At 33.4% G+C, this 16457-nt stretch overlaps 1 protein-coding gene across 3 annotated transcripts; it reads right to left on the bottom strand.

The window, feature by feature from the left end:
* Nucleotides 1-359: 359 nt before the first annotated feature.
* On the bottom strand, nucleotides 360-14077 carry LOC144552596 (respiratory burst oxidase homolog protein E-like). Of its 3 annotated transcripts, none has more exons than XM_078300581.1 (15): nucleotides 13182-14077; nucleotides 12888-13047; nucleotides 12722-12770; nucleotides 11961-12074; nucleotides 11329-11829; nucleotides 9814-9979; nucleotides 9399-9616; nucleotides 3878-3973; nucleotides 3613-3728; nucleotides 3017-3187; nucleotides 2495-2654; nucleotides 1725-1904; nucleotides 1381-1509; nucleotides 1024-1102; nucleotides 360-758 (listed from the first exon to the last, which is right to left on the bottom strand). In XM_078300581.1, exons 1-15 carry the CDS (start codon nucleotides 13798-13800, stop codon nucleotides 649-651), a joined length of 2868 nt encoding a protein of 955 aa, XP_078156707.1. In that variant the 5' UTR covers nucleotides 13801-14077; the 3' UTR covers nucleotides 360-648. The 3 variants fall into 3 exon arrangements, with proteins under 3 accessions (XP_078156707.1, XP_078156709.1, XP_078156708.1); XM_078300583.1 differs by having other exon boundaries at nucleotides 13188-13326; XM_078300582.1 differs by lacking the exons at nucleotides 360-758; nucleotides 1024-1102; nucleotides 1381-1509 and adding an exon at nucleotides 1602-1633 and having other exon boundaries at nucleotides 1700-1904; nucleotides 13182-14008.
* Nucleotides 14078-16457: the final 2380 nt, after the last annotated feature.

Genomic DNA, 16457 nt, shown 5'->3' with positions numbered 1-16457 from the left:
GTTCTTGCTGATTTTATTTTATTTTATTTCAGGACTGATTAATGGTGAACAAAAGTTCTTGCTGATTATTTCAAGACAAAAGTTCTTGACCATTAATAAACTAAATCCTTAATAACTACTTATTTTTTCTTCCAAAGTTCTTGCTGATTAATATTTCTCAAGTTAACATTAATCTTGACCATGAAATATAATCTTTGATTAGTTTTTACCTCTTGTTCTGTAGAAAATTAATCACTATGTGAATTGATTTACCAGTCTCATTCTTCAAAAATTATTTTTAAATTTTGGTACAAATTGAGAGAAAAGGAATAAACAAAAATAATGACATAATATTGATAGAAATTAAAGAGTGCCTATACTTGATTTTCAAAGCCATTGTGGCTTTTTCCTCTTTTAATTATTATGTCATATAAACTATAGTATTGTTTACATCACTAACTATGAAGATTTCATAACCTTTTATACCTCACAAATATATTGCCTATACCCTCCCTGTCAAAATGAACTGCTTGCTACCAGCTTTTCCTTTATACTATTTACATTTAAAAATGACAAATATTAAAGAGCTTTTACCCTCTATTTCTTTTCAAAAGTACACAAAACTATAACTGCTTTTCTTCACCTATTTTTATGGCTTTTACTGCTTGATTAGAAATATTCTTTGTGGAAATGGAATCGTGTTGTTGTCTTGTGGCTCATTTCATTTGACAATTTTCTTAATTCTTTAGCTAGTGTCGGTACTCCGCAATAAAATACCCCTGCATCCACAAAATTTACTTGAATCAGTTCATAATTCTTTCTATATATATAAATACAGTATTTTTAATGCAGTAATGCAAATACCATAATAGTAATAAAATGCAGAATATATAGAATGAATTTATGGCATGAAAAACTGAATTTGAAAGATTTAAGTTATATATATGTTTTTACTATAAAGATCAGCAACATTTTACCTAACTTTGGCTAAAGATTAAAACAAATAAATAAGAAAATTAATAAATTTGGGGAAAAATATACAACCTACGGTGGCATTGGGATGCTTTGATGCTAGTCTGGTAAAGACTTCTTTCCAGTTCGGTCTCGCAAAGTGCGTCCTTACCTGTATAGGTAACAATATTTCTTCAATTATTTGTGCAAAATCAACATATTAGTTTTTAAATTATACCCAATATTTGCTGTATGTGCAATCCTATTAAATTACTATTACAGGCATATATGGTTGGATCCTGAAAAGAACACCCTACAATATTGGAAAATGGTGCAATAATATTGGCCAATTATGAAATTTATATAAATTTTGAAAGTTAGGCAAGCAAGTTTTCTTGCATAATTCACTATCCTAATTTTGGAGGCAACTCGAGAAAACTAGATACATACTCTAGTGCCAGAGACAATGTCGACACCATTTTTGGCATGGTTGAGAGCTTGAACCATTGTCAAGAGCGTTGTTCTCGCATCCCGCTCCTCATACACGCTTGTCAAGTAATTATGCAACTCAATTACTCCCTGTACAAAACCATTTACACTTTCATATATCAGCGTTGAAATTTTAGACATCCCAGAATATTTCCAAAATTGGTGTAAGGAATGAGGGGTAATTCTGTCAAATTAGGTTAAGAAGACAATAAGGCTAATTGAAATAAATTGATGGGTTAATTTGTGCTCAATTGGACAACATTTGCCCCAAAACAGTTACACAAGCATGATAAAGGAAATATTACCTTTTTGTCCATTTCGGCAACCTCATTCATAACTCCTTTGAACCACTCAAATGAGCCGGGTTCACGGGTGACCCAGTAGAAATGTGCACAACTTGTTCTATATATGCGCTTCTTGCTACTTGATGTTGACAGACTACTGTTCACACTGTCTTCTGACCTACTTGTTTCCATTGCCAAATCCTTTTGTGTAAAAAAAAAAAATCAAAAATTATGTCCAAGTTTTAGAAGTTCCATCTTATTTGTGGTGTATTTCAACAAATTTTTACAATTTGAGTTATTATCTTGTGTAACTATTTTTGTCTATTCATTGTGCAATTCATGTTAAATGAGGTTGAATTGGGATAAAATTAGGCTTAATGCACACATGCTAGTTAGGGTAGTAAATTGATGCTGCATTGGCTCAAGTGAGATTAACCAAGGCAAAATTGGTTACATCTACCTAAATTGCAGAACCAAATTAATTTAGTTGACGCTAATTGGTTTCTTGAGGTTCAATGATACACTGATCCAGTACCTTCTATATTAGGACTAGTACAATTTAATGCCTTTCAAAATGGTTGTACCTGCCAAAATTGCAATGGTTGATTTCAGACAAGAGTAACTAATAGGCAAGTACTGGTACATACTATTACCAGCAATGATTATCGGCAATTACGTATGCTGACAAAAATATTGGCATGTATATTACAACTACACAACTACTGACTAACACGCCCTGGCTGAAATCAAAATAATAAAGAGCTTGAAAGGTTGAGAGTTAAAAATTTTACCATCAACTCATCGGCTATTTTGATATTGTTTAGAAGGTCTCTGAGGATGCTAATGAAAGGCGTTGCACCAATGCCAAGACCAACAAGTAGTAGCACATCATAGTTCCTAAAATCTTGTGCTGACGCACCGTATGGACCATCTACTAGCAATCTTGGCAAGCTGCTTGCATAAATAAAAATTAATAAATGATTTAAGATGAAGAGAGGGATAATTGGTTAAAGTTAATTATTTTTTTATTTCAATATTAACAAGAATCGTGATGAAATAAGTACGATACCAGAAAAAACACTATACCAAAGAAAGGTACGTTTGTTTAGTAAAAGAGAGATTATTGACTACTATTCCTTAACTCTTAATGAATTAATATAAAATTAACTTATTTTGGATGAGTATACCTAGAAACAAAATGTTCTGGTAAATAGACAGAATTTTCTTGGTCAAAAGTATCAACAACAAATGTATGATTATTGAATTATGAAAATAGAAACCTGATTAAACAGGATTTACAAGGGATTTCTAACCTTCTTTGTTCTACTGCCCCAAATTCATTGAATGAGGCACGTCCAATCGAACATGGAGAGAAGTAGTTCTCTATAAAAATGCGTTTGAGCTCGTGTGTCCAGTCTCCATTGGTTCTTATGTGAACACTTATATAATCATCTCCCGGTGCTGAGGTAATGGAGAAAGGGTGCCTATAAGAACAACAGACATAATTAGTTCCCAAGTAATGTCATATAATTTTCATAGTTCACACCCACGTATTATATTATATTAGTGGATTATTTGAGTGTAATCTTTTGTCTTAACATAAAATTTTAAAAGATTAATTTTAAGCTAATCTTCTCCTATTTTTTTTAGTACAATACAAGCTTCTGCCAAAAAGAAAATCCCGAGTTTTGAATCCGATCGGCCGCCGTTACTGATTCTGGTTCCGATTTTCAGAGGCATGGATTACTATCGTGGTATGTTTTTAATTTTCACTTGAACTCATAACATAAGTTGAGCAATTGTTGTAACTAAACCAATATTTGGGTATTATTTGCCAAACAACATAATTTGCATTAGCCCTAATATTCATATATTACATGATGTAAGAGGAGAGAGATGAGAATCAAACCATTCAAATGGAGAGATGGTGGGGCACTGAAGAAATATGTACTGTCCACTCCGGTACCGAAATCCATATGGTTTCGACATTGTTATAGTTAGCACGCTACCAGGAAGCAAAGACACCTATATCATCCAAGTGTAAGAAATGGACAATTAGTTTATATTGATTACTAAAAGAATATATCATGATCAAATTATTGGCAGATTAGTAGAAACACATCATTTATTTGAAATAATAATCCACCAGGAAAATTATTTTAAAATTGTATTACCTTTAAAATCTTAACTGCGTATGCCTTGGAGCGAAGGGCTCGTAATGTGCGTTCACCAACATATATTAGCAATGGGATTGAGATGTACATCCATGTCTGTTACAAAAAAATGCAAGATTAATAAAAAAAAACAATAAATTAAGGGTTTCCGAAAAATTAAAGAGTGATTTGTGTGTTTTACAAATAAGACAACTCTTGTTCTAGCCTCTAGCTTAGATCGATGCCATTTCCTGGGGTTTAATTAAAAGCCAAATCCATGTTAATCTGCCAAACCATAACTATTACATGAACTTCAAAAGATCTTAAGCACTAGAATTCTTCTAAATTTTCATAACTAATTATATATTTTTTAAATTTGATTTGATTTGATTTTTTCTTAAAGTGGTCCACATTGGTTGTGTCATTTTCACTTAAGCATTATAGCCAAATATAACCCAACCAAAAGTTCTTCAATTGCATAATTTTGCCTCAGAACAGACAAGACAAGGGTACATCATTTAGAAAAGTAAACTTATCAGAGAAGTGAGGAGGATGGTGAACTTGCATTGTTTGAATCTTTGAATTTTTTTTTTTTTTGTTGCTTTGACTGATTTAACTTCATTCACAAGCAACAAATATCATGATACCCCCCCCCCCCCCCCCTCCCTCTCAAACCCCAATTGCACTTGATCCCTATCTACTCTGTTTAGTTTTTTTTGCAAATTGCACCCTGTACTTTGCTATTATCGGAAAACGGCACCTAGTCGCTTTTTTTCTTGTGTTATATACTAAAATTTTCACACAAAATTGCAAGAATAAATATCTCTGTTTAGCACAATTCCTGACAAGTACTGGATTTGGACATGAAAGAGACTTAATGGAACCTAATTAAACCCACTCAAATGGACCCAACCACTTTAATCTGACCCATGCCACTAAAATTCAACTCAAAAATGTACAATGCATTATATGTTTGATTGGATACAGTTCTACTTTCTACTTATCATATATCACACCTAATTACTCAATGAGTCAAGTTGTGTCTAATTTCTATATCACTTTTTCAGCGCACTAATAGACCCCTGATTTCACCATACCAGTTGCATCTTAGCCAATTCCAAAATTATGATAACTGCTAAAAGTTATAATATCTGATATTAATTAGAGTAGTTACTGTTTCTAATCCTAACCATTAAGTTATGAACTGGAAAGGGTATAAAGGTCACAGAGAAACCTGGTCCCACAATAAGAAATTGTCTTCACTTAATGGAGAATCAATGGGGCTCACTGTTATCTGTCCACACAATGATCTGTGCTAGGATTTGTTAGACAGGGGCCCACTTGCCAGACTAGAGGGCTAAATTTTAGTCACTATCTAGTTCTTCTATGACCTTGACCCATGTAAAATTTATGCACAAATTAAAGTACCCATTTGCCTAGTACTTGTAATATTAAACCTAGATGAAGATAATTTTTTTTTTCTGTATAAGCTGTAATTATGCATAATATGTATTACTGCACTAATATTAAATTAAAATTTTCAAAAGAACCAAGGAATACAGTGTGGACAAATGACAAAACAACCTCTAGATTTCTTTAGATATATTACAAAACGTGAATTTAAGTTTGAACAGTAGGCCAAAATAACTCAACCCAACAAAACATGTGAGAAGAGACAACCAAACCTCTTTCTAGGTGTGGGGCTTATTCCTAAAAATATTAATAACTAAAGATTATCTAGGTTTGGTAACCAAATCACCAAATGTGATTATATAAGCTAACTAAACATTTTGAATTACATGATACAAACTACAGATTGCTCAAATTTTTCTGTTGATATATATATAGTGATACCTACAGATATTTGAATTTCTCTTCTCTATATTTTTTGGAAAAAAAAAATATCAAGATAGAATTTTTAATGGATCACACTTGTAATCATATAATTAAACTTGTAACACTGTTCCAGATGAAGAATAAAATATAAAAAAAAATTTGGACTACAATTTGAGATCTTGAAAGCAAACTTGTGCAAATTGCTGGTTTTTAGGCACAAATGAAAAGTTGATTAACAAAAAATTTGCAAATTGGTGAGACCCTTATTAAGTAGTACTTGATTTTATTATTATAAGTTTGAAACGAAGCAAAAGTCTTAACCACATGCACCAAACTAAGAAGCAATTAAAGGTTCCAAGAAGGAATAAACTATTCAGCCATGTGATGGGGTCAAAGCTTATTCTTGGAATTAAATGCTGTCTTGACAGCGCACAATATAAGAAGAAAAAAAAAGGAATAAAATTTTGAATGTTAGTCTCCAAAATCAAAGGTCTAGAGTAAATTATTTATTGAAAGCACTGTCTCTTTCATTGGATTCTTCAAGACCATAAAAATATAATAATTTTGGGACCAGAACATTATCTTCAAATTAACTGGCACACTCAAATTTGTTAGAATTTGTTTTTCTATGGTAGATCAACTGTCAATAATTGAAGTATATTTTTGTTCCCTAAATGTTTCTTGCAAAAAAGACCAAGATTTAAAGCATTTACAATTTGGTCCACATATTCTTAGGTTGCTTCTAAGAAAATTCAATGAACAAGAAGTTATGAGTTACCTTGTAATCAAGTCTAGATTAGAAAATTATATGCCAAGAAACAAAATTAATCAAATAAAGTTCTTGGAAACAAAATAGAAGTCATGCATAGAATAAATGTAATGGTGCATGTCAGTGTCGGTGCTTGAAAAGTGACAAAATTTAGGTCAAAAGTAAATACAAATTAATTATGGAGAATTCCACCATTTAATTCCCTCGTAGTCTACACGTTTGCTTTAGTCAATAGAAATATCTTATCAACTTTTGATCCTTGTAAATGTGACTTCAAATGAATGTTGACTTCTTAGTACAAAGTTTGTGGCTTTTCTTTATTTGTGAAAACGTGGTTGATACATCTGTCTATTGTTCAACAAATTTGACAAGGAAATGTGGAATTGTTTTCTTGTCAAATTGGTATCAAAATAGATTTTTTCAGGAAATATTTATCTAATTAGATACTCATCAAGGTACTATACATAATTTAGGCATAATTTGAAAACATAATTAAGGTATATTCTCCAACAAATTTGACAAGGAAATGTGGAATTCTTTTCTTGTCAAATTGGTATCAAAATAGAATTTTCCAGAAAATATTTATCTAATTAGATACTCATCAAGGTACTATACATAATTCAGGCATAATTTGAAAACATAATTCATGTATATTCTCCAACAAATTTGACAAGGAAATGTGGAATTCTTTTCTTGTCAAATTGGTATCAAAATAGAATTTTTCAGGAAATATTTATCTAATTAGATACTCATCAAGGTACTATACATAATTCAGGCATAATTTGAAAACATAATTCAGGTATATTCTCCAACAAATTTGACAAGGAAATGTGAAATTCTTTTCTTGTCAAATTGGTATCAAAATAGAATTTTTCAGGAAATATTTATCTAATTAGATACTCATCAAGGTACTATACATAATTCAGGCATCATTTGAAAACATAATTCAGGTATATTCTCCAACAAATTTGACAAGGAAATGTGGAATTCTTTTCTTGTCAAATTGGTATCAAAATAGAATTTTTCAGGAAATATTTATCTAATTAGATACTCATCAAGGTACTATACATAATTCAGGCATAATTTGAAAACATAATTCAGGTATATTCTCCAACAAATTTGACAAGGAAATGTGGAATTCTTTTCTTGTCAAATTGGTATCAAAATAGAATTTTTCAGGAAATATTTATCTAATTAGATACTCATCAAGGTACTATACATAATTCAGGCATAATTTGTCACCGCTGCCTAGGGCAGCTGGTAAGACACCCCACTCTCCTACGAGAAAAGTGGGTTTGATCCCTGCGAAAGGCAAAAAAAAAAGTGTGTGTGTGGGGCCTAAGGACTATTCTCAAAAAAAAAAAAAAAATCAGGCATAATTTGAAAACATAATTCTTTGAAAGATGAGTTTCATAGAGATAAGATATATGCTTATATATATACAATTAGCAAATAATTGTTCTCCTATCAAAATTTAGAATCAACCATTAAGGCCTATTAGAGTCATATGTGTCTAAAGATATAGGTACTCTTTATAACCTTCTACAAACTTTCTCCTTTGTTCAAGTACCAATCACTATACCTGATTTGTACACAAAGAATAAAGACATCCTTCAATTATGGTTGTCGCCATATAAACATATAAACTCAATATAACACATACGCAAAAATACAAAGGACATCCTTCAATTATGCTTGTCGCCATATAAACATATAATATCAATATAACACGTACGAAAAAAACAAAGAACTTCCTTCAATTATGGTTGTCTCCATATCAACCCAATATAACACATACAAAAAACAAAAAAACAAAAAAAACAAAGAATCTATAATTTGTGATGTATTATGTCTTATATTCTCATAATAATTCAACATATATATTTTCCATTATTGAAAGTACTTGCCATAATGGATGGATAGAAAAATTTGAATTATGGCATTTTACAATTATGTTTATTATTCCTTTAATCTCACCGATCACCTTTTAGATGACAAGGTTACATTGTAAGATTTTAATAAATAATTCTTACGATCAATAAAAAGTTACGAAATTTTGTTATTTTATTTCACGTCTATATTTGTAGTTCATTTTTTTTTTCTAAGAAAGAAACATTTATCCCTTACATATATATATCTATATTTCAAGGAAAAATAAATATATTTTCCGAAGCCCTATGCAAATGCACTATTATAGAGGGACCATTTTGTAAAATAAGGGAAAGGAGCTAGTGCCTTTTTCCTTGTTTGTTTAGTTTTTATTGGGAGTTGATTGAGACGCTCCTTTCACGCATTAATCTTCACATTACTATATTCAGTTATTCACCAATGTTTATGTAAGAACTAGTTAGTACCTCCATCTTTATCTCATATTTAGTTAAAAGTACTATTGGTACCATATCTTTTTTATTTCTCTCTCTTTCCATTTGCATAGCTGTCACCAATTGCATAACATACTTCGTTGACCCCTCACTATTACACTATTACACTATTACCCCACAAACCAAACCCTAAGTACTTCTCATGAATCATGTTTATTTATATATATATATATATATATATATATATATATTTATAAAAATCTTTTTTAAATATATTTATGAACTAAGAATATATCTTACAAACAATTAACTTGTGGATGTTTTCAAAAGTTGATTTTGATCATAAAAATTCTGATCATATTTTAATTAATCAAGGTACTAAAAGAAAAGCAAGGGCATATATATATACAGTCACTATACTAGCCTTGATGACATTTTCGTCATCTATCATTTAAAAAGTATATGATCCCTATCTTATGCAGTAGACTGATGTAAACACAAGAAAAGAAAAATGATCCCAATTATTGGTAAGCATTTCACAATTAATTACTCACAGGGACCATTTGGCAAATGTATACAAGTAACAAAATATTAAGGAGGGATCAAAATTGCGTACCGTTCGTTGGTACCACTTGTGAACTAGAAACATGAAGTATCCATGAACGAGAAGCAAGGCATAAACAACCCCTAGGAGGTGGTGAGAGTACCAAAAGGCGTTGAAGCCGCTAAGCCGGTTCAATGGAAATGGAAGCTTCATACCATTTTTTCTAAACGGGTGTGTTGCCAAAGTGAACGATATAGTCATCAAAACCACCATAATAACTCCCGTTATACCTGTCAAAAAAAATAATAATAAATTGAGTCACAAAATTAAATTATTAAGCAACAAATAACGGTCTGTTTTTTACACAGTCTATCTAAACTATGTACAATATTGAACTGGATAAATTTCTAGTAATTATATATATCTTCTCATAATATTAAATTTTATACCATTAACTGTAAAAAGTGTAATTAATTACAAATATTACCTTCAATGCCAACTAGTAGACTTGTGTAGGTGGGTTTAACGGGACCAAAATCTCGCTCGACCCACCTATACTGATCAGGAGTAGAATTGATTACGCGTGGAAAATCACAGGCAAGATGGTTACCGGCATGGAGTGTGATGCCAACCACAATGGCCGTTGCAATCATCTGAAAATAAAAAGAAGGAAGAAAAGATAAAGAAAAAGAGTCAATGTGAAGGTGATAGGAGGTTTTCTTTTTCTTGTCAGTATTCAGGAGGAGACATTTTGGGGACCCATATCATCACCAATCTTTACATGACACTTTTGCATAATCACCCCTACATTTTATTATTGTATTTGTTGAACACTAAATGTATATTACTTTGTATATCTTGCAGCTTCATATTACATTCTCATGATCTCATCCAACTGTCCAAGGATGAGAATGTAATATGAGAAACTGAAAGGGGTGAAAATGAAAAAAAAGAGGAGGTAATTAAATAGAGTCACGGTCAATCTCGTAGCGACGCTGTGACGCACCACCCACCGGATCTGAAGGCGAGATCATGACGGTAACTCCGCTGTCGCTCTTCGCCTATTGCCATAGAATCGACCGCAATAACTAGAATTCCCTTTCTATTACGGAAACTATAAAGTCAAACGTGTAGCGAGTGACTGCGTACGGTAATAAAAATCAATAAATGATCCGGGATACGGACAAGAAGCAAATGAAAGCTGGCGAAGAAGAAGAATCGGATTCGGATTCGAATTCGAACTATCGAATGCGACAGCCTTGCAGGCACTTCTCTTCGCTTTGTGGGTCCCACCAATCATTGGACCACGTGTCATAGTATTTGGGCAAAACTGGGGGGATGGCAAATGAACAGGTGGGCCGCGAATTTTCGGATCCTTGTCGTTTTTACCTCAGTTTCACTGTATCTGAAACACTGTAGTGTCTGTATTGTTAAGTTCTTTGTCTTCGTTGACCCGCTACAAATATTGTTGCAGACGTGCACTGAAAATTTCAGCTGAAGTACACGGTCCGAAGACTAAAGATTCTAATGGGATTGGGAGCACCAAACGCTCCCTGATTGGACCGCCATATGGGACCGAGTCACCGAGAGGATTTGCGGCGACGAGATAGGATATAGGTTGTTAGTTGTAGAAAATCCAAAGAAAAATTATCTGGCAAATTATGATTTTCTGTGTCGAGTTCTGCAATCCAACCCGGAATAAGTGTTCTAATCCAATTAATAGTCAATCGGTACACAATATTTTACTCAAAAGTCGTTGCAGATATGTTAGCCACGTGGACAATTAAGTAAAAGGCGCGGGCCACATGCATTCTAAAGTGACAGCTGAACGACTATGGGTTCCAGAACTCAGTCTTCTGTTCATGTCCCTCCTCTCCATTACATAAAATTCGAACCGTCTCAAGTCATGAAATCTAACCCATAATGAATAACTGGACGTCTCCGGTTAAAAAATATTGGAGGGATATATGAGTTCGTTACAAAAAGGAAATTTCGCGCGTACCTTGTGAAAGGTGATACTATCGTCGAAGGGCACAAAATACCGGGCCCAGGTGGACCGGAGCCAGGTGAGTGTATTGCGGCACACAGGCAGGAGCACCAACGCCATGTTCAGCTTCAGCGTCTCGGCCGCACCCTTCGCCGTTGGCAAGCAATATCCCATCACCCGAAACGCCACCGTGCGTCGATACTGCATGAACTTCCAAACGAACAATGCCGCCATCATCGCCACCCAGAGAAAAATGACCCAAGTACGGCGCCAGTTCTCCTGTGTCGCGTACCGAACTTTGGAAAATGCACGTCGAATTGGAATGCGGCATCGGAATTTGAATCTTGGTATGGTTTGGGAATTGAAATCGTTATCATTGGCGCATGTGCCGGTGCCATCTATGTTGCCGGTGTTGCCCAAATTTCGGCTCCAATTGGCGCCGCTCGCGGTGCTCAACGGCCGACTGTAGTTCATATATGTGTCTCTTTGGAGCAATAGTGCCTCTAACTGCCATAGCTGTGTTAATTCAACAACAAAATGAAAAATGAAAAATGAAAAATGAAAAATGAGAAATTAATATTGATAATTATTCAACACATGTAATTGAATTGGTATAATTTGATATTAATTTATAGATATATAGGTACCTCAATGTAGCCTAGATTCTCTGGATCAAGTTCTTCCATTATAAGGGAAGCATATTCCTCTGCTTGCTCCTTCAGTTTGGCTAACTTATTTGCCGACGCGCTAAGTACAATCAACTGTCATTTTCAAACCAAAATTTACTCTTGTTATTTCTCCCAAATTACTATCATTTCTTTCAACGGCAAGTAGCTACTAGGATTTAATAAATTGTACAATCCAATAGCAAAAAAAAAAAAAAAAATGTTATATCTCAATTCAGACCGACAACTGTACCCATACCACAAGGCAGTTGATCGATCAATCGCTTGATTATGTAAATCATTAATTGATATATATATATTTAAAAAAAAAAAAAAAAAGCAACTCCCATGTCTATGACTATGACCCTACTTTAGAACAGAAGGGAAATTTCCTTTCAAATTTTGAAAAACATTATTATAGTTGTAATAAAAAAATTTAAAAGAAGACACTAATTACTCAGTGGCATATAATACTCAAAAATGCCCTCACCTTTTAAAAAATTGCAAATCACAAAAGGTTCCTCAAAATTGATGAACCAAATAATTAACCTTTAAAATAATAATATATATATATAGAAAAAACATATGAATTAGTGTTAAGGGGTCCTTATTTAAAGAAACAAGAAGGACATCATGCAACCAAATGCAGGGCTCTTTCATAAATTAAGGATAAGTCAAGTGTCCTAGTCAAATATTTCCATTTGTTATTAAAATTTCCATAATGATCAATATTTAATACTAACCTCTTGTACTTCCTCCCTTGTAATCCTCCCATCCACATTGGTATCTACCCTGCATTTAAAATTTAAAATCACACCAGAAATTAACCACCAAACTAATCCAATGTCAACCTCAGTTTAAGATAATTCAATTCAATTCAATGTAATTCATCATGCAATTAACTCATACATGTCAAAGAAGATCTGAAGCCTGGCATCAAAGCTCTGATCTGAGATCTGAAGCCAGAAATCATACAACTCCTCCTTTGTTATCCTCTCTATATTTTGACGCCGCCGTCGCGCCAGAGCGTCGAAAATCCCGACGGCGAAATCCTTTGAATCAATCATTCCTAAAAATTAACAACAAAATTGAAAAAAAAAAAAATATATATATATATATATCAACACCCAATTCAAAAACAGAGCAAAAGGATGAGACAGAGTATAGATGGAAGCAAAAAGTAAAGAAAAAAATTATAAACACCTATACATTCTCCAAAATCATCTCTTGAAAGCATTCCGTCTTTTGCTAGCTTGTAAAACCGCTCCTCCACCCGCCGCCACATCTCAGCCGCCTCGACCGAATCGGTCGTCCTGCTAATAAACCGCAATCCCTTGAGTGCTCTCTGTGCTCCCGATCGACTCCTGTTTAACTTCGCCTGAACTCTCCTCTTCTCTCTCGCCGTCAATGCTGCTGTTGTTGCTGGCGCTGCCGTTTCCTTGTCTACCGAGCTTGAACGGCAAGGAGACGGTGACCGCAACCACGCGAATTTCTTCCTTATTCTAGATGAAGTCGAGGAGCTCCTGCTCAGACTGCGCCCGGGTTGCGCTTCCGGAGTGGCCCCACCCATTCCCATTCCACCATACAATGCGGCAGAGGTCGGTGTCACGCTTCGTACCACCATTGATTCTTCATCTAATTCCAGCATCACCTCCACCAATTCGCTCTGGTCGTTTAAAAACATCGGTAGTATCCCGTCAGAGCCATCATACGCTGTCGTGAAGGATTCGTTGTCGGATTCCATTTCTTCGGCTAAGAAATCGGCGATGCGGCGGTGGCCACTGATTCTTCTACTGCTGCTTCCTCTTGAAGGAGTTCGCATTTTTTGAAGTAGCCACCTCTTTTTTCTTTTATTACTTGGCTTCTCTGTCAAGTTTGGAGTTTGTGCACTTCTCCTTTTTTTAAAGGATTAAAATTCTGTTTTCCAATTGCTTGGTTTTCTCACCTTCTTCAAACAACTCGATCCAATGGCAAGAATTCAACGGAGGTGGCACCCAACAGGGTGGTTGGGATTCGTTGTAGAAAATCTGAAGAGGAGAGATAGAGAAGAGAAGAGAGAGAGAGAGAGAAAGGAGCCCAGGAGAGAAATAAACCTGGGCTTCTTTCCTTTGTTAATTAAACCAGAGATGTAATGTAACTAATAATGTAGTAATACGGCTAGTAATTTAACGGGATGCAATATTTATAATGTTGGGTGAGCAATTATTGTGAGGCCAAATTTAAAAGGTGCTGGTAAAGTAGAGCGCGTATATTAGCTCACACTCTCTCCTGAAATCTGGTGCGTTGGATCTAGGATCAACGGTGTCAGATTCGACACGTAGCGAGAGAGAGAGAGAGAGGAGCTATAAATGAACCCACGGCTGTAGGGACTGAATCAGGGAAGTATAAGTATATATTAACTGTAGGTCAACAGGTAATTAGAGACTAAATTGGGTATTGAGCGGTGCTTCTCTTTTTAAATTATTACCGGTGATTACCGGTTACTCCGGTAATTGCGTTATGATGCCTTCTATTTCTACTAACATGGCCACCACCAACCCCCACAAATGAGCAAACGTGTCATTAATTCATTTCTTTTAAAATATATATATTTTTTTTTTGTATGGAGAATTGGCGATTGAGTTAGTCTAGTGTATATGTCATGAGTTAATAAAATTATTGGTTTGTTGAACTAATATGTTTTTATAAGCTTGTCAGAGCGTTTCTGCTAATTGGTTACATAGCCATATGTATACAGAAATATTGATGCATGCATTTATTTGATGGCAGTGTCTTAGGTTAACTAATCATGATCATATGCTGTCTATTGATACGAGACAGTTAATTACTCGTGACAATAAAGAGGGTTTTTAAGTAAATGTCAAATTGATTCTATACCTACTACTGAAAGCGGTAGCAACAACATCTTTGACCGAATTGCCCCTCGGTTCTTTTGGCAAAATTTTGGTCAAAGAGAGATAAAAATTAAATGGAGGACTACAGTGAAAATAATCAATTTACAGTTCATGTAATTGTGGTGTTTGTTAACTGGTAAGTCACACCATGTCTCTATATTCCAAGACTTGTTAAACAAAAATGATGAAGCATATATGCGAGGTGCTAGAAGCTTCTAGAAGCTCCATAACAGCAAAGTTTTAAGAATTAGTAATTGTATTGGGTTTGCTAAACAATTTGAACAAGATGCATAAAAAAATAAATATCAATCATGTTGAGAACATATTCAATTCTATTGCATGCATGTATGATGCAATATAAAAGCAAACTTCTTGTTAAGATATTTAATTGCATTCATGTTTCGTGCAATATAAAACAAACTTCTTGTTAAAATATTTAATTGCATTCATGTTTCATGCAATATAAAAACAAACTTGTTGCTGAAATATTTTAGACGAATTTGCTATTTTTCCGTACCAGAAAAGCCATGAGAAACAGTTTTAAAAAAAATAAGTTAAAAATCCAGATTCCAAAATCTCAAAGAGGAAAAGTACATGTTATATAATTTTTGTATAATCGGGCTATAAACTAAAATTTACATGCATGCATCAATACTTTTCTTACATGACATTAGAAGAAAAGATAAAAAAAAAAAAGAATAATTATACTAATCCGTTCACCCATGTTCCTCCTTTTTTCCCGCACTCTCTATTCTCAATATTAACTTCCTTAACAACCTTTATCCCCCCATTTATTCCGCTAATAATTTTTATTTATCTCCGCATTAAATTAGACTGTCATTTAATAACAATCCCTCCATTAATTATGTTGTCCTCTAATAACAATCCCCGCATTAATTATATTGTTATAAAATAACAATATATGCATTAATTATACTTTTCTTTAATAACAATTCCCACTAACATAAAATATTTATCCATGTAACATAAAGTATTTATTAATATAACATAAAGTATTTATCATTATGCTTGAGAAATATTTATCATTAATGTTTTACTAAAAGTTGCAGCTATGTCTATGAAGTATTTATCCATGTAACATAAAATATTTATTATTATGTCTGAAAAGTATTTATTATTGATGTTTTACTGAAAGTTGTAATTATATCTGAGAAGTATTTATCCATGTAACATAAAATATTTATCATTATGCTTGAGGAGGAGGGATCCAATTACACCATTTTTTGGTGACACCGGATTACACCCTATGTTTACAAAGTCCAAACAGTCGATCCAAACCGTTCAACTTGTTGGATATATTAAAATGTGCTTGTAGATCAAATTTTACATTTTTCTAATTTTTTTTACTATTTATTAAGATGGGTACAAAAATTCAACGGTATGAATATAGCGATTTTGTTAAATACTTCATAAATAGTAAAAAAAAATAAAAAAAATGTAAAATTTGATCTATAAGCACATTTTAACATATCCAATAAGTTGAACGGTTTGGATCCCTCCTCTTTTGAGCTTTATAAATTTTGATCTATAAGCACATTTTAACATATTTGAGCTTTATAAATTT

The sequence above is a fragment of the Carex rostrata genome, chromosome 4 (assembly GCF_964058835.1).
Source record: "Carex rostrata chromosome 4, lpCarRost1.2, whole genome shotgun sequence".
NCBI lineage: Eukaryota > Viridiplantae > Streptophyta > Magnoliopsida > Poales > Cyperaceae > Carex > Carex rostrata.
This window is presented reverse-complemented; position numbering and strand designations above follow the sequence as displayed.